At 46.2% G+C, this 25,372-nt stretch overlaps 1 protein-coding gene and 1 long non-coding RNA gene across 5 annotated transcripts in view; one reads left to right on the forward strand and one right to left on the reverse strand.

The window, feature by feature from the left end:
* The window catches only part of ADAMTS9 (ADAM metallopeptidase with thrombospondin type 1 motif 9), a 64,261-nt gene extending 41,067 nt beyond the window's left edge, over window positions 1–23,194 (reverse strand). For 2 of the 4 annotated variants that reach the window (XR_016470139.1, XM_031606192.2), the window contains exons 1-12: window positions 22,773–23,193; window positions 22,259–22,659; window positions 20,753–20,912; window positions 9,832–10,118; window positions 9,033–9,116; window positions 8,810–8,931; window positions 8,372–8,412; window positions 8,161–8,266; window positions 6,242–6,388; window positions 5,286–5,427; window positions 4,896–5,003; window positions 522–667 (exon numbers count right to left, since the gene is read on the reverse strand). Coding sequence is in view for 3 of the 4 variants with exons in the window: in XM_031606192.2 (XP_031462052.2) it covers window positions 522–667; window positions 4,896–5,003; window positions 5,286–5,427; window positions 6,242–6,388; window positions 8,161–8,266; window positions 8,372–8,412; window positions 8,810–8,931; window positions 9,033–9,116; window positions 9,832–10,118; window positions 20,753–20,912; window positions 22,259–22,659; window positions 22,773–22,866 (1,838 nt within the window). In the remaining variant the exon portion in view is untranslated. Of the gene's footprint in view, window positions 1–521; window positions 668–4,895; window positions 5,004–5,285; window positions 5,428–6,241; window positions 6,389–8,160; window positions 8,267–8,371; window positions 8,413–8,809; window positions 8,932–9,032; window positions 9,117–9,831; window positions 10,119–20,752; window positions 20,913–22,258; window positions 22,660–22,772 lie in introns of all 4 variants that reach the window. The other 2 variants (XM_031606199.2, XM_090148376.1) reach the window with 2 other exon arrangements.
* On the forward strand, window positions 22,739–24,828 carry LOC149916450 (uncharacterized). Its single transcript, XR_016470141.1, has 2 exons — window positions 22,739–22,834; window positions 23,366–24,828. It is a non-coding gene; the product is annotated as an uncharacterized LOC149916450 (long non-coding RNA).
* Window positions 24,829–25,372: the final 544 nt, after the last annotated feature.

The following is a 25,372-nucleotide window of genomic DNA, read 5'->3' on the forward strand; positions in this document are numbered from 1 at the left end:
CTCAACCAATTATTAATATTTCAGGCCACACATTCTTTTCCTTGAAGCCCACGGCCAAATTCCTTGCCATTCCATATGGGTCAAGATTTAGCAATTCAGGCTGATGACAAACATTTCTGAGCATCACTTTCTAATGGGGCACAGATTTCTACAGAGGTTTTCTAGTCTGCTCCAGCTGACACATACCAGCATAAAGGATCAGCTGCAAACGTAGCCTAAAGCTGCAAAACCAGCCAGAGCAGGAGTAGGATTGTAGAAAGGCCTAGAAAGGGTCTGGCCTGTAGGAACAGCTGCAAAAGCAGTCAGAGCAGGGCTAAAATGGTGAAAAATGGATAAAAACCACAGCCCATCTTGACCCTGGACTCCTCTGATCATTAGGGGAAGAAAAACACCATCAGGATTAAATGGGAAAACAGGAGGTAATAAATTAATGCGGATGTGACAGCTCTTTCCTTTCCCCCTCTCCCATTTTGGTGCACTTTACCCATGACTCAGCCTTACCCCCACATCTAGGCACTTACTCAGGCCGGTTGCACTCCCGGATGGCCGTCTTGATGCCGCCGCCGCAGGTTCTTGAGCACGTCCCAAAAGGGCTCCAGGTGCCCCAGGCTCCATCCACCACTGGCGCCTCACGCTCCTTGGGCACACACATCCCATAACGGCAGTGCTGCGGGCAGACATGGGGAAGTTTTGAATGGCTTTGCCATTATGAGTCAAATCATAGGAATCATAGGACGGTTTGGGTTGGAAGGGACTTGTAAGATCATCTAGTTCCAACCGCCCTGCTAAAGGCAGGGATGCCTTCCTCTAGACCAGGTTGCTCAAAGTTCCATCCAGCCTGGCTTTGAATGCTTCCAGGGAGCAATCAGCCCAAGACTCAAAATGCAAGAACTATTTTGCAATGAAAAAGCAAACCTGGACTTATTTTTATTATCATTTTGATAAAACAAAAAACGACAGAAAAGCAAAGGCAATCTGCAGAGCCCACGGCAGTGATTTATGGGAGGAGGACCGAGGATAACAACATCCACCAAATATTCCCTGCTTGCTGGTGCTGAACAGAGCGGCAGTGCTCACAGCACTTTGGAAAAGCTGCTTATCCAATTTCCTGGAGAGCAGCAGGAACCACAAAGTGTCAGGAGAGGAGACAGACAAAAGGGAAATAACAGAGAAAACACAAACCTCCCCACAGCTGTGTAGAACCCAGGACAGAGGAGGGAAAAGAAGCTTCCCAGTCCAAAGGGCAAATTAAGAAAGAAAAATGAATTCCTCAATCCAAAGGACTTTTTTTTCTTTCTTTTTTTTTTTTTTTTTTACTCAGCCATAACCTGGGACTTGCCAAGGTCTGGTCTGCTCTTGTGCTTTCCAGCTATAATTCTTGTGTTCTTTCATTTGTGAAACTGGTTTAAATTATCTCAGCAAGCCCCTGTCCCTGGTTTGTATGTTATAAATGGTGTCTCCTTGGATTGTGTCTGCTAGCACAACTGCACAGACAGGGATGACCTAGGGGAGAGACATGTTCTGGCCCTGCTGAGCAAAATGGATGGATGGAAGAATGGGGTTTCACTCTCACTAAGCAGCTCTTGCAAATGCAGATTCACTCCCAGAGATATGCTAACCTGATAACAGATGCCCCAATTTTTGCAATTACATGAAGCTCAAACATTGCTGATTGCTCACAAATTAGATTAGGTTACAGAGTTAAAGGAGAAAACACATAGATGCATCACTAAAACATGTCCATGCTTTAGTTCCTCCCACCAGAAGCTGCTCAGACTCTGAAACACCTGACGATCTTTATGGTAAGAGAGTCAAATTTACTGATGTGCTGCATTTTACAGCTCCTTCACTAATGCCAAAAGGTTCCACCGTGAAACACCATGAGCTCACCCTCTTCTTTTAGACTTCAGGAAAACCTATCTGGAAAACAGCAAATTTAGAGGGCTGAGAACTGCAGATGGTGACCCCCATGTCAGTCCCAAAGAGATCTAACAGCTATCACCAGCTTACAGAAACACATGATATAAAAGCAGCAGTGCTGTCCCAGAGAAGAACTTCTTGCAGACACATTGATGCTCACAGCTAAATATATAACCACAGCCATGCTTGGCACCACTGACCCAGAGAAGATGATCGAATAGCTAACTACTGAATGCACACAGCCACTGAACTGTGATATGACCTATACGTTTCCCATCCCGTGATTGAGAATTAACCTGGAAATCACCTACACCTCTTGATTCTATTCAAAACTGGGAGTTTGGAACTGATAGCAAATCAAGGGTGTTAAAAAATAAAAAAAAAGAAAAGAAAAGAAAGAAAAAGAGCAGCTGTTTTAAATAAGGAGCAAGATTATCTTATGGAAACGCAATGGTGTTTCTTGGAACCACGCTGTGAATAGTCTGGCTGTGCAGCCTTCATGCCTTTTGTATTTCAAAAATAATTTCTATGTTGAATTACAACAGAAAACTAAAAAGTCTGCCAGGGCTCTCTCTCCTATGAGCTTACAGATCAGACAATGAAGGGAATAAAAGAGTTTTTGTCTGGAGCAAGTTCAAAATAACTTAAACGGACACAAAGTTGAACAGGAGAGCAATGGCAGGGACAGGAGACACTATAACAGACTTTCCTTTCCTTTGTCTTGTCGCAGGAGTCTCAGATAATTCACCAAATCCAGCTCCCATCCATGGGCTGACTCCGGCTGAATAGATTAGCAGGGGGCAGACAAGTGCTGTGAAGCTTCATGCATGCATAACATATACGCTACCTGCTGCCCATAAAGCAGGAGACAGAAATGATTACCCTCTGTCTACTCTTCTTTTACCATTCTTCAAACAACCCCAAAACCCACAAGCGACAGAGGTCCAAGTTTACGACCCTCTTTGTTTTCTCTCCTTGTGGCACAGTGATTTATTTCTAACCCGTAATGCATCGGTGCTGTGAAGCACTGTAAACCATCATGAATGGTATTCACCCAAACTCTGGGCTGGGCTCATTGCTTGGGTTAGTGGCATCGCATTCAGTGTCCTCACATGCAAAATATGCATAAGCTAACGTTCCTGTGTTGTTTTAGTACTCCTGATTTAAGAATAAATTTAGAGCCTGATTAAATCTCCATCCCAGCTATTTTTGCTAGATTTGTCTGAGCTATTCAGGCTCCCTCATTTCCAAAGATATCTCCATAAAAAAGGCATGGTATTTTCTCCATCTGCCAACCCACATATCACGGACTTTAAACATGTAGGCTTGAGGCGAGGCATTAGTCAGCAAGCAGCAGTTTGATGGGGCTCCTGGCCACAGCAGAGTACCAAAATAGTGATTTATTCCAAGGAAAAGCACTCCAGAATCACACCTCAGCACTTCACAAGCCCAGGAAAACACTTATGAGGAGAGAGTTTATGATGATCCAAACCTTAAGCTTGAATTAGATCAACACAGAGATACAAGAATGATTCCATAAAGCCCTTTTATTGAGAGTACATTCAAATGCCTAAACATAATTGGATTGTGTTGTTTTTTCATAAGAGGCCCTTCGGTTCTCAGTTAAGAAGTTCAGGTCATATTTGTCTAAATTTGCCTAGCCTTGTCAGATTGGCTAAATTTGTGGAGTAAAATGTTTTCCAGTGCACAGGCTTTAAGACCCATGCAGATGCACTCAGCCTCCCAGCTAACACACACTAAGCATGCTCAACTGCAGATGCCTGAACATCACTCTGGGCCATCTCTGAAGGTAACTGAAGGCTTGTCTGAAGAAGACTGCAGCCCAGTTTTTGGAATTTCAAAACAAAACAGTTATTTCTGAGATCTCAGTGGCAAACAGAGCCCAACCTCACACACAGAGAAGTTGAAGACATAAGGTCTTCTCAAGAAGTGGAGGGACACAAGAAGTCAGAGGAACTCCTGGGATAACAAAGGTTTACCCTGATTCCTAAAATAGGGGAGATTTTACATCAAAGCAGTGAACATGGGTGAGCCACTGGCTCCAAAAAATAGCACAGGAGTAGGATTTCCAACCACAACTCTAATGCACAGCCTCAGCCACAAAAACAGTTGTATTGACTGCTCTTTTCCATGAGAAAGGAATGCAAATTGATACATTTGGCCCATTGTCTTGAATGAGATCAGTCAAGCTGGTTCATCAAATGACTTTTCAGATCCACAGCTTTTAGAGAAAATTATATCTAAGATAGCATCCATCCATTTTAACTAAAATACATTTCAAGGACTATGAATTAAGATGTTGAGCCTTTCTAGGCAATGAAAACTTTAACTCTTTACCATTAATAGTCACAAAAGCAAAGTTTTAAGGCATGCTTTTTAGAATAATGGCACACTTCTTATTAGAGCTGGATGGAAAAACCTTTTCTTCAGACAAAAATGAGGGAAACCAGTTAGAGTTTTTCTTCAAAAAATGTAAGTATCTCCATAAAAAATAATAATTCTTTTCCAACTATTTTTCTTGAGATCTGCATAGCTGAAAACTAAACGCTCATTGTAGAAACCACAATGCTACTTGGAAGCTAACACTGCACATGGAAATTGAAAGTTTCTATGAATTATTGCCAGAACTGTTCCACAAAGAAAATGTCAACCAGTTCTATATTTTACTCTGAAGTTGCCAAGATGAGAAGCCAGTTGGCAAATTTATGTTAAGCAAAATTACTAATTACTCACATCACATAGGAAATTTCTAATAAAAGCATTGGGAAACTTCGCAGAAGTTTTGCTCAAGAGTTCACTTAAGGGCATTAATTTAAAAAAATAAGCACTTCAAAAAGAATACCTGCTTTAAACAAAGTTATGCCGTGCAGTGCATTTTAATCATATTATTGGGATATTTGATTAACATACTTAGCCTGACCCACAGGAAATGCAAACCACCAGGTGTTACAGACCTTTCCAGGCTCACACTCTGTCCCGTCAGCCCAAGGCGTGTGCTGGGTACGACATCCCTTGTGTGCACCATCAATGTTAATGCACCAAAGTCGCCGACACTGCATCTGCTTAAGGTATTGAAAACATCAAAATATGAATAAATTCTTCTTATGTACCACACGCCCTAGAAGATAGATGACCCTTCATGAAATGATCCCCATAGGATCCATCACTAAATCACAAGCTTGACAGTAACTTCATGGCTAGCCCCATCTCTGCAGCCATGGAAAACAAGGACCAGCTGGCAGGAGCAGCCTTCACACCAGCCCCTTACCCTCTTCACCCAACCCTGGGCAGACTTATTATGCTCTGGCAACACCAGAAAGACCAAAGTGTGGAAGTGCACTTACCATATACGGGCACACTTGGGATCCGGGTCCAAAAATTAACTCACATTGTTTATTGACGTCATAAATGAGCCCCGGGAGCTGCTGAGGCAAAGCGTAAGTTCTTGATGTAGGCTCATCAAGCAGACATTCCCCATAGCCAGTGCTACAACACAGAGCAGAAAAATGGTGTTAAACAGGAGGTGATGAGACTACAGTCCATTGGTGTTTATCTGAACTGGCCTCAGAGCAGATGGGCACCAGACTTCCCAAGTTTAACAGCTTATGCAGGCTCCAGCACAAGAGTGTGGGAAGCTGCTTCCCCATTCACCATCCTCTCCTTGTGCTGTGCAGCCAGCTACCCTCACAAAAGCATGTCTGAGCACATACCACGTGCATTTGGTTTCTGAGTGAGCCCTAGAACACATTTAGAACAAAAATAACTGATCAGCACCCAAACGATTGAGACTCTGGTTTTGCCACAGCACCACTGTGGGTTTTGTTCTGCTTCCCACCACAGCTCATGGGAAGGCATCATGGCAAAGTGGGTGATCACTGTGCATCAAGCTGACTTGAGGGCTCCTTCAACAGTGTCTCCATCATAGACTAGATTTGACCTCCGGAGCAGAAAGGCAGATTCAATCTGACTCCTAAAATGTAGCTCTGTATCTGGGCCACAGGGCTTGGAAAACTCACTCTTCAGGTTAGAGGAGAACACACATTCCTTAAAAGCAACATCCATGGGGGAAGACTTATTCCTTCCTTTAGACAGGCCAGTCCTTGCCAGCTTATCACGAGGCTGAACTGGCAGGGACTGGATGCCAGGGCTGCATTCCTGTTCTATGTAAAGGATGTGTGCACACACAAATCCCTCTTATTTCCTCCAAACACTGCACACCAGGATTTCACATTAACTGAAGAACCCCATGGGATACAGACACACACAAAACAGCCCAAAAAACACATAGGGAAAGCCTTACTCCAGAAACTCAGTGATGTATTTCCTACTGCATTTTGACCACATCCAGGGATTGGTGTAGAAGTTCAGTGTTGGTGCCATGACGTGCTGTTGATTTTTACCTCCATCTTCTTTGCACTTATGATTGTCATCATGTGGCATATTAAATCTAAGAGATACACAATAGTGACAATTTCAATTGAAGAAATGATGAAGAGCAAGTATCCAGCATAGAAAGAGCAATAGTGTGAACTAAGTAAAAGTAAACCCAATAGATTTGCATAGATTCCCTGCAAATAGGCACTACAGAATAAAAGTATTAACATTCACATATTCATAAGCATCAACAAGCACAACTGAAATGCCTTCAGAACATTTGCATTCCTAGCACCGGCCTGCAGCACCCTGCTAAGCTCTCCATTGCCCATGTTCAGCCAAACAAGTCCTCTGGGAGCTCAGAGTAACACAACTGCAGCTGTGGTTTTCTTTCCAGCTGATGGTCCAGATCCTGCCTCCACCTTCACAAAAATGGCAAGTTCTCTGGAATTGAGCCAAAAAGCCAAGTGTAAGTCCCCAAAAGAGAGGGATGACTCGAGCCTACTGGCAACCAGAGCCCAAAGTCCCTCACGTACGTGGGCTGCACCCTATGCAGGCTGTAAAACGGGCTGCAATAGGGACAGACTTGGCTCCTACACTTTATGTGGCAGGTTTACAAAATGCCATCGAATATCAGCACGAACCCACATGAAGTTTGCAGCACATGATGTTTTGAAGAATGTGGCAACTATGCGACGGAGACAGAACGGCTTAAACTGCTTTGCTGTTTGAAGTAGAAAAGGGGAAATGACCCAGTGTGATCCTGTGCATGAAGGCTGGGGAGTTTATATCCCATTAAGATTACCTCCAGTGAACCACCTTGCCTCTGCTCCCTGCAAAAGAGCAAAGAGGCATTTCCTGCTTGGGAGCACTGCTAACCCCTCGCAGCACTGAGGCAATGTTAGTGAGGGAATTAGCCACAGCTGAGGTGTGAGGAAAGCAAAACCTTGGGGAACTTTGTCAGGAAATTTCATTTAAACAAATACTACTGATGTTAAAAATAGAACACCTGAACCAGACCTCCATACAGAAAAGGGGAGTGTAAAACAATGAGAGATCTGTTCCTGAGTACTCATCCATCCCACACTACAGGCATCCGCTGCAAACCAGGCGTGAGGTGGCTTTGGATTGAACCAGCTTCACAACAGGGCCCTATCCAGGGGTAAAAGACTATGTGAGCTAAAATGATTGTCTCATTACTCACTCTCAAAGTCAAGAGAATTTCCACTGGAGGAGGTGAATCTTGAATGACAGCACCTCTGCTGGGCATACCCACTAGCATGAGATTTTCCTTAGTGAAATGGCTCAGCAGGTGGGTCAGGCTCATTTATACATCCCTACCAGCTGCCAGATGTCCTGGCTAAATCCCCCCTTTTGCATAACTGCTATGCTTGCATCCCTTGCATGAGTCCTCCCAAAGGTGCTCAGCACCTCCCAATCTTAGCCGAAAAGCCAGCTTGTCCTCATGGCTGAGATACCATGGCTGCAGAAGTTCCTACTGACATTTGCATGTAGAAACAACATATTACAAGATATTACAACACAACAAGATGTTTTGTTAGCTCTCCTCCCCTGCTTAGGAGTTTTGTGTGATACTGTCAAATCCTCCTTCCCAAAACATGGATCTGTTGGCTTTGCAGCTCTCAGGTAAACTTTGTAGCACTCCACTGCCTCCAAGTCACATCACAGCTTAATCTTCCTAGGCAGTACACCTTCTACCCAAGTACATTTATCTCCTCTCAAATAATTAGGCTCAGTGGGTACCAAGTCCTAGCCTGGCCAGTAAGCCTCAGCTAACATAAATCTCAAGCTATTTAAATGTAAATGTATTTACATAAAACATACACATGGCCAAGTTCATGTGCTATTGTGAAAGCAGTGCTCAGCCCGTTATCTTCGCTAATTGAACAGCTCCTGTAGGGGTCACAGACAGTGCCCAGCTCTGCCAGACCTAGAAGAGAACACAGAAATTTACAATAGGAAAAGCAGCATTGTCCCCACTTCAGCACAGGCAACTAACACTGTTTTTAAATTACAAAGAAAAGGTTTTCCTTACCCAGAGTATCACACTTGTCATGCGCTCTGCATATATCCTGTCTGAAAGCAGAACAGACCTGACATATTAATTTTCAATGAAGCAGTGAGTTAAAGTACAAGGACAATAATAAAAACATTCATAAGCACTTCTTGGTCGTCCACCAAACCTCCTCATGCTGTTGTGTCATATCATTCAGCAGAAATCAGAACCAGCTCCTTCCCAGCCAGAGGGTTTCACCACACGTTGAAACTTGGTCAGTCCCTGGGCAGTCCTGACTTTGTCATCCACCACTACGGTGGACATGTTATCCCAATTATGCTCATGATTACACTGCTTTCACAACTGCATGTTATTACACTCACACTGAAAACTAAATGTTTCTCATAGCTACAGCTATGACATACTGACAGCCTGACATGTGGCTGGCTATGGTCTTCGTGAGACTATTCACCATACCTGGTGACAAGCACAGCTGTATCGTGCTGCAGATGACTTCCTTCGGGGTGGTTCTGAGATTGCTGCCACTGGCAAAAGTTTTTTAAAGTTGTCTGGGCATTGTAAGATATTGCAGGACCATCCTAGTAAGTGATACACATAAAGCAGGTATTCAGTCATTCAGCACAAGGCCCACTACAAATGCCATTGTCAAACAGAAGGAGAAGAAAACCACTTCCATTACCTGCTCATTATGTATCACAACCAACTTCACAATAACAATATTAATTAAATTTCCAATGCTTGGGTCTTTGTAGATGGAAGCCACCTGTTTTAAGAAGAAGTATTCAATGTTATTCAAAAAGCAAGTAAGACAATGCATGCATGCTTTCTACTGTGCAGCCATTTTTCTCCTGAGCTGCTCTTCTGTCCATTGATCAAGACTATCACAAGTGACTTATTTTCTCAGGTCCATTGAATAGGATGAAAATCCCTGCAGTGACATGACTAGGTTGGATACTCACCTCCAGTAACTATGCATCTGTAGAGCTGCCTATCTAAGAACAGCATCCTACTGCCATTAGCTACAAAAATGCTTGCCTACAGCCTGGAAAGCCAACCCTAGAAACGCAGCAAAGACCAAGGTGTTCACAGGTTCTTTCTCTTTTAAACAGCAAGAGAACTGAGGCAAGCACGTAACACACTAGCATCCATCCCTGGGAAGGCATGGTCCCCAAAGCACATTTTTAATTCAGCTGCTATCTCTCATAGGCCTAAATAAACAGAAAGGTTCAATCTATGGATCACAGGGCCAGTGGTACATCTTGTGCTGCCCAAGGTTCAGAAAGCAGGAAGGAAATGGGATGGAATGGGTTTGAGAAGGTAGATAACTCCAAATAGTGTTTCCCAGCCAAGCTTAACTCTCATCTTGGCATTACCTCCATACCTAGCTGAGGCAAACTGGTGGTATCACACAAAAACTCAGCCCAAAGTAAGATCTTTGGCCACAGAGGGCGAATCTCTCTGCCCAGATGAGTACTTACTATTGACATTAACGTTAGGACGTAGTGCTGCAGATTAGCCCCGTGGTAGGCAACCATCCTGCTGTCAGCCACCACCATCACTTCCACAAATCGAGGGTAGGAGAGGAACCGCTTTGTTCTTCTGTGGCTCTTCTTCTCACTGACATTCCCTGTCTCATTGCTATCTGCAGAAAACGGATTCACTTCCAGGCTGTGTTTCAACATTTCCGTGTCAGATAATAAGCTGCTTTCTACCCATTGTTTTCTCCAGTGTTTCCGCTTGTTCTTTTTATGACTGTGTTCGTGATCTATGATTAAAAAGCAGACAAACATGAAGTACATTCTGGAGAGAATACAGATGATAATCCATGCATTTTATGTCACAATACCTACTTACTTCAATCAACCATTAAACAAATACGTTCTAAACAGCTAACCATAGCAGAAGCCCTATGTGGAAGCCCACCAGGCTGTCTGACATCTAAGGCTTTTCTTAACTTTTAAAGGCTTAGGTAACCTCACTGAAGCCAATGACACTGCAAGCTATGGTTTTCAGGCAGTGGGGCACCGAAGGACCCAGGATGTGGTTGGACTCGTTTGCCCCAAGTCCAATGATGGTAATTAGCCACTACGGTGTGAGGATTCTGGGCACGTCCAAGGTGGCCAGGAAACCACAGGAAACAAAGGTTCAAATCCTGTATTTCTAGCTCAGGCATGAAGGACGGCAGGATTTGGCCTTCATAGTGAAGCAATTATATATGATTTATTTCTGTCTCTAACAATAACATGGCTGGGCTTCAATTCCCCCCCTTCCTTTATTATTCTGTGCTACAGGAATGGTAAAGGTCATCTAATAGCACAGCTGCCACTGGCTAAAGAATAGAATTCAGGAAGTTTCACATATACTGCTTTTGATATTCAATTAGGCCAAACATAAAAGCAGCCTGAAAATATATTCCATGCTGACACAAAGACGACAGAGTAAAGAGGGAGAACAGGCAAATAAAACATATGGAACATGTACAATTAAGATTTACCATCTGATTAGTGTGTAATTATAGCATTATTTAAATGTAAGAGCAAAATCAGTCTTATTTGATGCCACTTAATTTTTAATCATTTCATCATAGGAAGTTGCTAATTGAATGTGATTCATCCACGAGAGTCTGTTCGCTTCTGCATTTAATATAAAGCCAGATCTGAACGACTCATCTAAGACTCCAGGCTACAGCCCTCACGGTCTTTGTAGCTTTAGTTTAATTTAGTCATGCTGGTGAAAAATATCCCATTTCCTTATCTGACCTGCTGAGTAGGTTAGAGGAAGCATAATATTAGGGAACAAAGGAATATTCAATGTTCAAACAAGATTTAAGTGATAAGAAACTTCTTAGCTATTTTTGATGTGTAGCTTCCTTCTAGGATATTTGGTAACGATTTCCAAAAAAAGAACTATGAATTACAAACTGTAATATCACGGCAGGCAAAGGGGTTGGCTAACATCTACCCATCAAAAAAAAAAGGTTATTTTTCCCCACATGTAAATAGACAATGGAGTATTTAAGAATTAAATTCCATTTACTCTGCACTAGCTAAGCCTTGTGAACTCCCTTTTTCTTCATACAGTCCAGACCACCTTAACACAGCAGAAAGTCCACAGTTATTCGAGTAAGAATTTGAGAAAGCCAATGGCATTTGTGGTTATAATTGGATTGCCCTAGTTCCTCTGCACTAATCAATGCCGTTGTGCTGGCAAGGTTTGCTCTCATGCTGGCACGGCTTCGTGGGCAACCGTGACATTATCCTGACTTCTGCAGTGCCAATCAGTGCGGGAAGCCAACTCTGCATACAAATAACTTATAGGTGAGAGGAAGACCAGATGGTGGAGAAAGTGCTAACCTCAGCTCTTCGCCCAGTCCCCTGCACGCCGCGTGCCTCCCCTCAGCACCCTTGGCCAGTCACTTTGATTTCCCTTGTAAACAACTAACTTCCAAAGGGGTCAGGTACTCGAGGAAAGAACGCATGAGGGACTGCAAGATGCTCAGCCCTCAGTGTGGAGGAATGCAGAAGAAGAGGGAAATGTCAAGGACTCATTGTGGATGCACCTGTTACACCGGAGATATTCAAAGGAATTAATTCATTCTCACCAGACTCGCACTGCCCAGCACAGAGGAAAACCACCTTTTTTCTAGTTACAGAGGTCTTGCACAGTGCTGGTACAATATCAGTGTGCTCCCTCGGTCCAACGCACAACTCAACCCTTCAAAAGTGAACGTATTTTTTCCATGTATGAAGCTGCTCCAGCACTTAGAGCGCGATATCTGGATACCAGTCATGTATAGCATGTTTGCCAGACTAGTTACTGTAAAACCAAGTGTAATTGATTGAGGATACCCTGCACGTAAAGCCCCTCTTGGACTTTGGTAGTAGTGAGCGTTATCATCACCCATCTTGCGTATAACTGCACTCAGGGCTGGTGCACATTCACCTGTAAAAGATTAAACCCTAATGGCAGTGTACTGCTCTCAACCCATGCGTGAAAACTCCCACCAGCCTTGCTGGGAGCTGCACACGGGATGGCCAGCACCTCATGTGCCTGATGCTGCTGATCTCTCACGCTGTTACGACGGCCACAACACAACAGAAATGCTTTTCCTGAATGGTGCAGCCTGCTGCAGTTTAATTAAGCATGAGTGAAAAACTCCCACGCCACACAAGTAAACTATGATTTTATGACGCCAGCTTCCCACCGCAACGCACAACATCAGAACAGGGCGTGATACTTTCCCACCTGGTTTTGCCTTTAATATATTAACAGAAATCAGGAAGCAAAACTGTTTGCTTGGCAAGCTCTCAGTCTTGGCAGATGACCTGAAAAACATCTACCTACACATGGCAGTGATTGAGTGGGTTTAAGTATCCAAACATTTTCTTTAATTTGCTGAAGAAACAAAACCCTAATGAGCAGACAAACACTTCAAAACCACGCAAGCTACAGACCAATAATTCAAGTACAAAGCTAGCCTGTGCACTGATTCAACAGCTAATGCTAATTTCCAAAGTGGTTAAAAACTGTCCATTTTAATGCTTGCTTTTCTAAGGCAACACTCAGTAGTTGCACTGTCTTTAGACAAACCTGAAAGCATCTATTTTTTTTTCTTCTTTTTTTTTTAGCTTGGTTTCTTTCTTTTATTATGTGAAACTTAAAAAATACGTCCAATCCTGTGACATTCACTGTGAACACAGATGTCCCTTCCTGATGGCATCTTCCAACCCATGCTATTCATGCTGGATTGCTCAAGAAGCCTCAGCCCAGAGTTCATGGAGTTGATTTACAGATGATCCCCACTGAGTAATGGTTACTGGATCCATTCTGAGGGAGAGGGCAGGGGAGAATCAGGCCCTACCCCAGTACTTTCCCTGCATGGAAGGGTGACAAGGCAGAGCCAGAGACTGCTTTTGAAATAGTAGCTATTGTTATGCTAAAACCAAAAATTAAAAGAAACAGCAATCAGCAGTTCTAATCCTTTCCATTTCTGCATTAACTTGTCCTTGGAATAGAAAGCAATTTGCACAATTAAATAAGACATGTGACAATGAAAGCAATTCCAGCTCAGCTCCAAGTTCATGAGAGCTGCACATAGCAAGGGAAAGAAAAAAAAAAATAAGAGAAAGCAGGAGAGGGAAAAAAAATCTATTTCTTGAGCTAATAACATTAATGACCACTCCCTGATAGAAAAGGAGCACTGTCCTTATGACCAAGGATTTTTAACGTGAATTTTACTACTCCATGGCTGTACTGTACCACTGCTCCGATCCAGCCCTGCAGATGATAACACCATAGCCTGGAAATTAATTATTTATTGCACACCTTCGTTAAGCAGATCAAGATTCAGCCAGGCCCCCTGCAGCAGCCTGCGCTCTGTCTGTCCCAGAGCCTTGGTACAAGTTCTGGCCACAGTCAACTTGCCCAAATTTTCTGCCCAAAGTGGTTTCAACAGTGGCCGCTGAAGCCGCTGCTACTGCTGCATCTATCACAACCCCACTCTTACAGCAGCACAGCTCAGAGCAGAGCACAGCTCCTTGGCTGCTGGCAGCTTCTCGCCCCACTGGGACAGCAGCCAGGTGGAAGTGTGAGGCAAGGGGAAGTGAGCACCTTGCTTTGCTCCACTTCAATGCTGCGATGCTGTGGGGAGGACAGGTCCATTGCTTGGCATTTGTCATAAATTAAAATATGCGAACGCCAGCAAGCAACACTGCAGCTCCATAAGCAGTTTAGATGAAGCAGAGCAGTCCCACCAGCCCACCCTACAGTCCTGCTAAGGCTCCCACCCTTGTAGAGGAAGCTGAGAAAAAGACTTCAGCAGAGATGTTGAACCCAACCTTGTCATGATCCCACCTTTCTTCCTGCAGTTTGAACCAATCAATGTCCCACTGAAAGAAAAATGTTCTCTGTTTTTACACCATCCAAGCACCAAAGACCACACATACTCTTGACATTTCCTTTCCTAATGATGTATGAGTAGGAGAGAATGCATTCTGGCTTTAAAGAATTTTTCTCTGCCTAAGGTAGAAGTTGTACATGAAAGCTATCAATTTTGCACAGCAGACAGAAACTAGATTAATGAACAAACCAGTAAATTGCCTTTTGAAGGCACATGCAAGTTGAGCACATGGGGGAAAATGATTCAAGGTGATCTTACAGACAAAATAATTAAACAGCTGCATCTCACAACTGCAAGGCACAAAAGCACCAGTGAACTGATACAAAATTGGTTTAAAGGATGGTTATAGCACAGAAACTCACTGGTACCAGTTCCATAACCCACTGCTTCAGGAGTGCCAGCACACCTGGACACCAGCTGGGACTGCTGCCTTTGGGCTCACCAAATCTTCCAGCAGCTTCCAAAGATGCACTTGCTGGGCCTGGCCTCTGCCCTGAGTACCCAACCCCTGTGCTCATTGCCTTGCTCTTCATGCAACTTTCAATGTATAAGACTCCTGTTTGGTGGCCACAGCAACAAAACAGATTTCATACCTAGTGACACCTCAAACCATGCAGTACCAATCAACGTCAGTGAGAAACATCTTTGTGCTGGCACTCCATATAATGAGAACAAATATCCCATTAGGAAATATCCCTAGCAGTTGGCCACAGGGATGCTGTTAATGACAATACAGGCATGTGGGAAGAAAAGCTACAGAACAGTCAGCCTGTTTGTTTTCATTAGGATATGCCAGGGGGTAGAGATGGAAAATACCAAAGTAACAGCTCCCTGCCTCACTCACCCCTCTTCTTCAGCAGGCATCCACAGAGACAATGCAAGAGTAGTTGCAAAACTGCAAGGACATCCCTTTTGATTCCAGGAGAATAACTTAACCACGTGGGAGTTGCAAAACAATAATCAATCAATACCGATGTGTCATAGTACTGGCCTTCCACTGTTACAGAAGCAACCTTTCTTGCCAAATAACAACAAAAGGCACGTACCTGGCTTACAACAAACACATTTGCAATTACAGAATCTGCATCAGTAATGGTGATCCAATTCTTTTATACCAAAGTCTGTTTAAGTCCTATTTCACACACACCACAGTGAGATAACACAAACATTACAACCCAATCCCTTCCCCATCTCAGTATGGGAAAAGCTTGTGTTGGACATCCCAGGCCCATTTAACTAAGCACCAGTTGGCTGTTGCTGTGCTATTACCTCAATGGGAGGCCAGAAATAGAATTAATTACATTAGCATAAGGATCTGTGACATAACTCTCGTTTGCTGTTTTCGGGAGGGAAGGAAACCTGAAATAATTACTCTCTGACTATAAATTACAGTTCACTTCCTTAAAGTGATAAACTTTTCAGAAGGAAAGAACGAAGTCAATGTATTACCCTGAAGCCAAAAGCAGAGCTGACAGCTTAAACAGACTTTTGAAAGAGCTCAAGGATTGCTCAACCTGGAAGCAAAGGCTTAGGAAAACCTCCCTGCAGATCTTCTGCAACCCCAGTTACGTGAGATCCAGCAGTACAGAACTTGCCTGAAGACCTGCCTGGAAACCAAAAACCTAGCATGTGAAATACTGCTGGATCACGGACTTGAAAACCAAAACAAGACCATGGCTGGAGGCAAGACAAACAGTCCAAAACAAACAGCAAAAATGTGAAGAGGCTTTACCCAGTTTGATGCAAAGTATCCAAGGTTTCAAGACTAGCAGGACTGTGAACACTGAGCCCTATGGAAAAGACATTCAAAGTTTCCGCCTGTATAAAATCAGAACGTAAGACCTACAAATGCTCAACAGAATGCATGTGAGCCGTTCCACTGCTGTCCTCTTCAGTCCCATCCCCCACCAGAGCCATTTCTAACACACCTCACACCAGACACAGGCAGGAGATCCAACACTAACTCACAACACATGACAAAGCAAGGCTCCACCCATGGCACCCAGCTCCCACCATATTCCCCAGCCACAGCACTGGGGTCATGGCAGCAGGATGCTTGTGCCATGGTCCACCAATGACCTCCCATGGGTGGCACTCACTCAACAACCACCGGCAAGGGCTGAGTATGTGGATGCTAATTATCACATGGGAACAAGGTTGCAGTCACTGAGTTGGCAGCACCACGCATGTGATCACCCAAGGCACAGGGTTGCACCTCTTTGCTTTGGTGACTCCTCAGTGCCGTGCTCAGTGGGAAGGGTTGTTAAAGTTACTACGAAAGAGTAATCTATTACAAATTACTCATTAATCAACCAAAAAAATCAGTGACATATTACCTATCATTCCTGTGTCACGCTAGCTCGGCAGCAATATCTGGTTCATGCTGCTGATTTGTCTTACACTTACTACAGCCACTTTCTCAACACGGCTTACACACGCTTCTCTCCTCCTCCTTGCCCAAACCAGTACATGGGCCATGACTTCCCAGAGCAGCCATGCCTGGCTGCAGAAGCCAGAGGCAAAATGCTGCCTCCCAAGAAAGAAAACTATTTCAGTACGTTATGACTAAATACCCAGTTGTGAATCGGGGACCTTCCTGTGTCCATTGCTGGCAGGTAATGGGATGTGCCAAGCCTGGAGGCTGTGCCCAGTACAATACTTTTTTGTTTTTGTTTTTTTTCCCTGAAAGCAAATTCACTGGGCTTTCATATCTCCCTTAACAGCACACTAGGCAGAGCCAGCCCAGCTCAGGTATAACATCTGCCCTGTCCTGCTCTCCTCGGAGCCTGCATTGAGCATCTCACCACTGCAACACTCCTTGCTGGAAGGCCTGTGGCTTGGCTGCAGCCCTCTGGCTCTCCTCCAAAAAGAGGAAAAGTTCTAATCATCCTCCTACTAGTTTGGCACCCTCAGAGTGTTATTGCTGCTTCTGCATGAGGAGTTCTGCCTGCAGTGGATATTCCTGTTTGAAGTGCTCTCATTAAGGAGCCAGGTCTTTGTGCAAGTTCCTTACTCCCAGCCTTGCAGCCCACATCCAACATCAGCCTCAGGATGGGCAGGGCTGGCCAGAAATTAAAGCCTTGGTAATAGCCAACGCTCACTGTATGCGTAGTCCTTGATTTATTCATCTCAGCCACAGGTGGGTCTTCGATATAAAATAATTATGAAAAATGAGGCATGAGCAGGGAGGCATTTAGCTAACAAAGTTCTAGAGGAAACAGCAGAAATCAGGAGAGCAGAAATGCAAACACAGTGGGAGCAAAGTAGGAGCTGCCCAAAAGAGTTCATTAAGGAATTCTGCATAGGGTCACAGTAAAAGCTACAAGGAATTTGCAAAGTTTGGAGCAATGAAACAGCTGAGCTTGCAGCAAAAATGTCCAACTCTTGCATTTATACTGCTGGCCACGGGCAGCTGTAGTAGATGGGGCCACCAGGTAGATGGAGGCCATGTCTGCCTCAGAACAAGGGGTGGCCAACAGGCAGGGTTACTCAGTTTAAAAAAAAAAAAAGACAACAGCAACATGAGAAATATGAGACAAAAAAAAGGGGAGAAGAAGACAGCAGAACTGAAGATGTGCCTTCCGGGGAAGGTCTTGTCAGGCAGCTCCCAGCAGGAGGTCACAGGGCTGGCTGGTCGCAGCCTCAGCATCCCACAGCACCCCAGGATGTGGCTCCGTGCCTTTTATCATCCCAGTCAGATGGTTCCTCTGCAGAGCTTCAGGAAAGCTCTGCACTCCAGCTCTGCAATGAGCAACTTCCTTCTCTTCTTTTTTTAGGATCGGAATATCTTTTCTCTTCCTCCCCCACCTCAAAAGGGCAGATATTAATAATATGGATCGGAAGAGCTTGCTATGGCGAAGCGATGGGTGGTAGTGGTGCTGCACCTAGTGACGTCACACCGGCCGCCTGGCCAAGTCTTCATCCTGACAGAGCTGCTCAGGAAAGCACAGCTAATTATTCTGCCAGATCCTCGGCCAGATGACAAATTGATTCACGGTAGTAACTAAAAGAAGGGAAGGAGGAGAAATTGCACCATTTCCTATGACTGAAACGACGTTACTCGTTACCCCAAGGAAAACTTTGTCCAAAGTGTTCATTGCAGCTGCTGAGCTATACGCCAGACGGCTGAAGTGCATTGCCAGGGGACCCTGCTGGTGTACTACATGAGTTTATGCATTTGGTATCCATCAGCTTTCAGAGAAAAGCCTTGTTTCAGAACTTCCGCAGAATCCTGTATGTCAGGGCACCTACACAATTATCAGAAGCTGCTAATTAAAATTTAACAAAATCAAATACCTGTTTTTCTAAGTTGACCTGAGGATGTTGAAAATGAAAAGCAACACAAAAGAGCCCTTTGGAAATGAAACCTTTTACTCACTCTACCAGTCAGCTCACAAGGGACACTTTTCCTGAATACCACAAGCAGTCCATAATTACATCATCACGGTAAGGGCACACAATATGTGGCTTATTAATCATTTCCAGGAAGAACACCATCAGAAGGTCGTTGTTAATAGCCCCACTGCCTGGCAAGGCGATCTCCCATGCTCACTGCAGGGTGGGTACTTTGGACTTCCCTCACATGAATTTCCTCTTTGAGCAAAAGAATGCTCCTTTCCAAAGGCAGGGATGGCAGTAAGGAGAAAAGACAGAGGTGAGGAGGATGGGGTGGAAAGCAAGACTATCATCACAGCTATCTAGAACTCTTACACCTGAATTTGGAAGGCAAAGACCTCCTCCTTCCACTACAGCAAACAACTGAAAACAGAAAGGAAACAAAGACAAGCAAGAAGTAAAGTATTCTGGAAAAGAGGAGAACATAGGTACACCATGAAGGTAATATCATGGATAGAGCATTACTCTTGTGAAGAGCAATACTTTTCTTCTTATGAAGAGCTATGCTCTTCATATACAATACGTATAAGGTGGTGTCCCTGCCTATAGCAGGGGGGCTGGAACTACATGATCTTAAAGGCCCCTTCCAACCCAAACCATTCTATGATTCTATGATATAAGGAGGGAGTGGGGAGAGAAATACAGTGAGCTGTTATAACTACACAGAGTCAAGCAATTGCCCTCCCAGCTACCTTTAGTTCAATGAGTCCTGTGATCTGCTGCTCCGTTCCTCCAAGGGCTACTGATGAATTGTGCCAGATACCGTGTTTCTTTCCAACTGTTCTGAGTCTCCTGCATCTGATCTCAAAGAAGGGAGCAGAAACAGCTGGAAGAGAGAAACCAGAATGGCATAGTCCAGCAGCAACCCTTGGAAGAACAGACAACACAGCCCTGTGAGAGGCACCATTGTCCCCCAGTACACGTTTGCATGTGGACACGTATCCACACATCTTCTAGATGAAACACATGCCATTAACGCATCAGCTCTAAACTGTCACAAAGCACAAGAGCAGCTCAACAGCATGGCCACAATCCACAGGTACAGGTGCCAAACCAGTCACACCTGCTACATGCAAGCCAAATCCAGCACCACATTTCTCTTCCTGCGCTTATTTTGCTCCCTGAGGAACTCCACCTGCTTTGCAGCACGTGCGCGACTCTCAGCCCACGCAAGGGAAGCCAGTCAAGGTCTACTCTATTTAAGCTTTGCAGCTCCTGCAGATCTAGCTTCAGGCCAAAGGAAGAGGGAGAGACAGCAGGTGAAATGGGGCATTGAAGGAGTAAGCTTCTTCAGAGAGAACTTAGGTCCTTACTGCCAAAGGAGAGGATTAGTTGTGAAAATCAGGAAGTCAAGGAGGCAGAGAGCAGCAGGAGGCCACTGCAATAATAGGGACAGTAGGAGCAAAGCTATTGCTCACCAAGGCACGTGAAGAGGAGATAAAAAGGCTTGTGCTCTTTCATATGTGCAAAGACTAGAAAGAGGGAGTGAAGAGGTCAGGGAGATGGTGCTGGTGGAGGAAGGGCCAAAAAAAAAAAAAAAAAAGAGCCTTTGAAAATGAACCATGTAAAAGTGATTAATAAGGGCAGAACTGCAAAGGTTGGTGGTGGTACCTTTTCATTTTCACCATAAAGAAATAAGACATTGCAACTTGCAGCCAGGTCTGGGGGCTCAGCAAGACCAAGACAGAACAATGTCATCAAAAGGACACAAACAGAATTTCAGACAGAGAGCAAATCAGATTGGTATGATTAGGAATTACATGGAGGTGGGAACAGAAAGCAGGTTAAAAGGCTCATGGGATAACTGTGGCAGGACAGCCCAAAGGATCTCCTTCAAACCTTACAGTAGGGAAGAAACAGCAACCATAACATTTTTTTTCCTGACCACAACTTCCTTATAACCAATTACTAGAAAGCACAGGCACACACGTCTCGTCAGGGCAGCAGTACCACTACAAGCCTCTTCCAAGCACACATGGTACCATCTCCAGAAGAGTCCTCAACCTCACATCCCTTCTACCCCACACAAACCTGGTGATATTTTACTGCAAATCAGCTCTCTTTCGTAAGGGCCAAGTCATTAAGAACAGTAATAAAATGAGTACCTGGAGTATCACAAGTCTGCCTGTCCCCTGAAGAGTTGGTTGGAGGCGTCCGATGTCGGTAGACGAGATGTGGCTTATTGTGCTCTTCTTCATACTCTTGCTCAAGTGACAGCAGTGGTTCTACGAAATAGTCCCCATCATCAGACTTGAACGTGCCTAGCTGAGAGGGACAGAGAACGATGGGGTCAATGACAAGCCATGGAGCAGGACTACCCAATCTAACATTAAACAAAGGAGGTGGATGAGCTGGGTCTGCAACAACTCCCATGAATGCACAGGCTGGAAATGCAGCTCTCCATGACACTGCTCAGGCCCTGCCTCCTTCAGCAGTTCCTCTGAAGCTTACAAAAAGCAAGGTCTTAATTTGTAGGAGGGAATACAAGAGGGGGACGCCGGCCAGACCTTGTCCCTGTGCCAGTGACTGAACCACTCCTGCCCAAGGGGACATGATGCTCCAGCACAACCCTAACATATTGCACCATTTTTTCCTGCAGCAGCTCTCTGTGAAACAGGCTTTAAACTCAGATGAGGACCCAGGAGAGGCATCCAGAGAGTGAAATCCCTGTCTATAGAAAGGCCCTGCTTTAGGGCACAGTGTGGAAGCACTGTCAGTTAGCTGTACGTGAATATGAATACAGGGAGATAAAAAAAAAAACAAAAAAACACAAAAAACACAAAAAACCACAAAACATCCAGGACATAAAGCATCCTGATAGCCATCCTGGGCTAGAAAACAGGATAACTACATGGGATATAGTGCTGGAGGAAGGTCTGCCCAGGCGCACATGTACACCAGCGCAGCTCAGGCCCCAGCCCGACGTGCTGGGACAGAGGCTGGAGCTGAAACAGCATGACATGGTCAGCCTGGGATGCTATGGAAGGAGCAATGACCAGTAGAGACCTCCAGGGAGAGTTACCCAAGGCAGTCATTGCTTCCTGTGCCTCGCAGGCACTCCGGGGTGTAAGGAGGGTGCAACGACCTGGGACAAGCATTGCTGGGCAGTTTCTGCTCTTCCCTCTGCCAACATCCCCTGGTGCAGCAGAGCACCAGGATGGGCTGCAAGGCAGCCTGCGTTCATCTCCTCTGAGCTCACATCTCTGTGCCATACTGCAGGAAGGCTCCGGGGGCAGCACTGCTGGGGACCCCTCAGCCCTCGCTCCAGATTTAGGGGTGCAGGTCGGTGTCAGGCTGGGGACTCTACAACAGGGCTCTCCCCACCCGGTGATCTCCGTGGCGGGGTGCCGCTGGGTGGCACTTTTGCCCAAAATCCCGCGGAGCAGAAGGGTTTTTCCCCAATTCGACGGGATAATAAAAGTGGGCTGCGAGAAAGACCAAACCGGGGCGAGCCGGCCCCATCCCGTAGCCCCAGTCGAGGGCGGGGGAAAGGGGCCGGCCCCTATTCCCTCTGCCCACCCTCCCTCGCCTGCTCCTCCTTCTCCTCCTCCTCGCTTCCGCCCCTGTTCGCCGCCGCTGGGCGCCCGGCGGGGCCGGGACCCGGGGCTCACCATCCCGGAGCAGAGGCTGATGACGGCGGTGTGCCGCGGCCGGGCGTTGACGTGCCCCCGGTAGAAGCAGTGCTTCACGTCGGTGTCCGCAGCCTCGGCGTAAAGGTTCCGCTGCTCGGCGGCGGGCTCGCCCAGGATGCTGACGGTGAAGAGCGGGGCGATGAAGGCCGAGCTGGCCGTCAGGTTGAAGAGGAACTGCTGCCCGAAGGCGGAAAGCCTGTAGTGAGCCTTAGGGGAGGAGGATGAGGAGGAGGAGGCGGCGGCTGTCCAGGCGTCGGGGGCAGCGTTGGTGCTCCGCCGCCTCCGCCTGAAGTGGACATCGGTGGGGAAGGGCTCTCCAAACTCATTCACCCGGGTAGGAGTCACGATCTCGTACTCGCTGAGCTTCTCCAGCAGCTTCGCTGCAAAGGAAGAGAGGCACATGCCCCTGAGCAGGGAGGCCGGGCGCCTCGCCCCCCAGAGGCGGCAGCCCAGCACCCCCGGGCCGCCTCCCATTCCCCGAGCACCCCCGTACCTTGCCTGGGGTGCAGTTTCTGCCTCCTCGCTCCCGTCCTCAAGCCGTCAATGAAGAGCGTGGTGAGTGCCAGCGCCAGCGGCGCAAGCTGCATGGTGCTGCGCGCTGTCCTCAGAGGAGAGCAGCCTTCCCCCGCTTTGCTTAGGCTCTTCTTTTCCTTTTTTTTTTTCTTTTTCCTTTCTTTCTTTTTTTTTTTTTTCCCCTTTTCCTTTTCTCGCCCCTTTCTCCCCCCTCCCCGCCCCCCGGAGCAGTGCCGGGGGAAGCGCCGGAGCCGGGCGGCGTTAGGGGCGGGCGGGCCGGCGGGGCGCGGGGCGCCGGGGGCCGCGCATGGTGCGCGGGGGGCGGAGGGGCCGGGACGGACCGACGGGCCGGGACGGGGGAACCGGCCGGCCGGCCGCCTGCCTGCACTCCCTCGCTTTCCGCCTCTCCCCCCGTCGGGCTGGTGGACGGGGTGCTCCCGGGAGCCAATTTAAGGGGGCGGGCTCCATAGATCAAGCAGGAGAAAAAGATCCCGCCCTGCAGGAGCAGGGACAGCCCTTCCTCTCCTCCCACCCACCCCCCTCATCCAACATGTCACTTTCTTTCATTCGGAGGAACGCCGGATTGGCAAGTTTTCGCTAGGCGAAGTCCTCGCTGCGGCAGTATCGCGCCTGGACGGGTCCGAAACGCCATTGGAACCTGGGCAGAGCGAAGTCCTGGGGAGAAGAGCCACTTCCTCACTCACTGGCAGCAGAGTGGAGTTTTCTTGCATAGAAAAAAGAAAGAAAAATGCCGGTTATGGAATCTTGAAGAAGTGAACGCATACTCAAAGAATCCCACGTGCAACACTTTTTATAGCATCGCTTTCCTTCTGCATTTCTCAGATACGAAGCACTATAAGCAACTTCAGAGTTATTTTTCTGTTGTGCTGTTTTCAGCACCCTGACGGAAAAGAAAGATTTTTTCCTTATCTAAAAGGTGTCTTTTTTTTTTCTTTTCTTTTTAGTCTTGTTTTACAGTGTTAGCCATCCTTTAAAGCCAGGTGCAACTCAACGTTGTCTCCTGCTGTCCATCACACTTGTGCACTGGTTGTTCTTTCCCCAAGCACGACAAAAGATGCTATGAAATTTCAAGGCAAAAGAAAATAGATGTGGAAGTGCAAGTTCCCACTACTTGCACTTCCCTTGGAACAGAGGACAGAAGCACCACTACCTTCTGCAGAAAGGGAAAGCCTTAAAGTAATCAGTTCAGAATTCATTTCCAGACAAAACAGCGCCTCCTAAGTATACTAAACTATCTGCTGAAGCCCTACAAACCCGTTAGCAGGTTTTACATGATCAGTACAGAAGAACACGTAAGCAGATCATCACCTGCACCAGGAGGAGAAGGTCACATCTCAGCTGAGTGCTGTGCAGGAATCCTCACACTGGTAGAGTTCTACATCAGCACATCTCTAATGCAACCCATAACGGCACAAAGCTCCCACTGTGCCTCTGTTATGCCTCTATGTATGAACTGTGTTTAATTTAAGGTAATTCACTCATGCTGGCTTCTCAGGCTCAGCAAAGCCAGAGTGCTTCCAGCCTTGGGTTGCCAGCATACAGCCAGCTCTAACAACAGCATTGGGTCTCCTGCATCCAGCTTTAGAACTGGTGCAAGCAGTTCTAAAGAGGAACAGCTCTTCAAAATAGCTAAACAAGGCTGCATCTCCATGCACTCACCTGTTGTGAGCCTGTGCCACATGTGATGCTAGTGCTGCAAAGAACTAAATGATCTTTAGGGTCCCTTCCAACCTAAGCCATTCTATGATCATCCTGTCCTAGTGGCTAATTGCTTGTTTGTGCACACACACATTGAGAAAGAAGTCCTCAGAATAGGAAAGACACCAAAGTATTCTGAACTAACTGCAACCTGCAAAGCCTGCTGGGGCTGCTGTGCAGCCTTCTCTGGCTGGTCATGAAGGAGCAGGACATCCCCACCCTTCCCATGCTCTGTTGTGTCCTGATAGAGTCTGAAAAGCCATCGTGGTCCTGGGGCTTCTGGATGAAGAAAAATAAATGGGTATCTTGAAACATCACTGCATCATGGTGAGACTGCCTTGTTTTCTCAGCCTTCTCTGCCTTATCATCAATGCAATATCAGCTCCTGTGCTGTTGTGCCAGTCTGTTGGGCTGCTGGGATTACTGAACCCGTCAGTCTTCTAGATCCTTCTCACATATGCCCCAATGCTTTCAGTTTTTGGAAAAGAGGGATATGCTGTGGCTGAGCATTGGCCATAGCCTGGTTGAGATCCAGAAGCACAGGCTACATCCTGCACTTCGGTGAGGCATGCATGGGAGTAGCAGGCCTTGAGCAATGCTGGGGGGAGAGAGTGGAGTTGCCTGAGGAAATGAAGAGAAAAGCTGAGTCAGAGCAGAGGGAGAAGGGTTATGTGGAGCTGATTCTGTGTTATGGGTGAGGGATGCAGCCCTGTTCATCTCCTTACACAGGTATTGGGAAACAGCTCTGCTGCTTTATCTGTGTGCCCCCGGGGCGGGTGCCATGCCGGGATGGGATTTCACAAGTACCCTGCATCCCACTGGGCTGAGCCTCACCACCCCCTCACACCAGGGCTGGTGTTG

The sequence above is a fragment of the Phasianus colchicus genome, chromosome 11 (genome assembly GCF_987193195.1).
Source record: "Phasianus colchicus chromosome 11, bPhaCol1.hap1.1, whole genome shotgun sequence".
NCBI lineage: Eukaryota > Metazoa > Chordata > Aves > Galliformes > Phasianidae > Phasianus > Phasianus colchicus.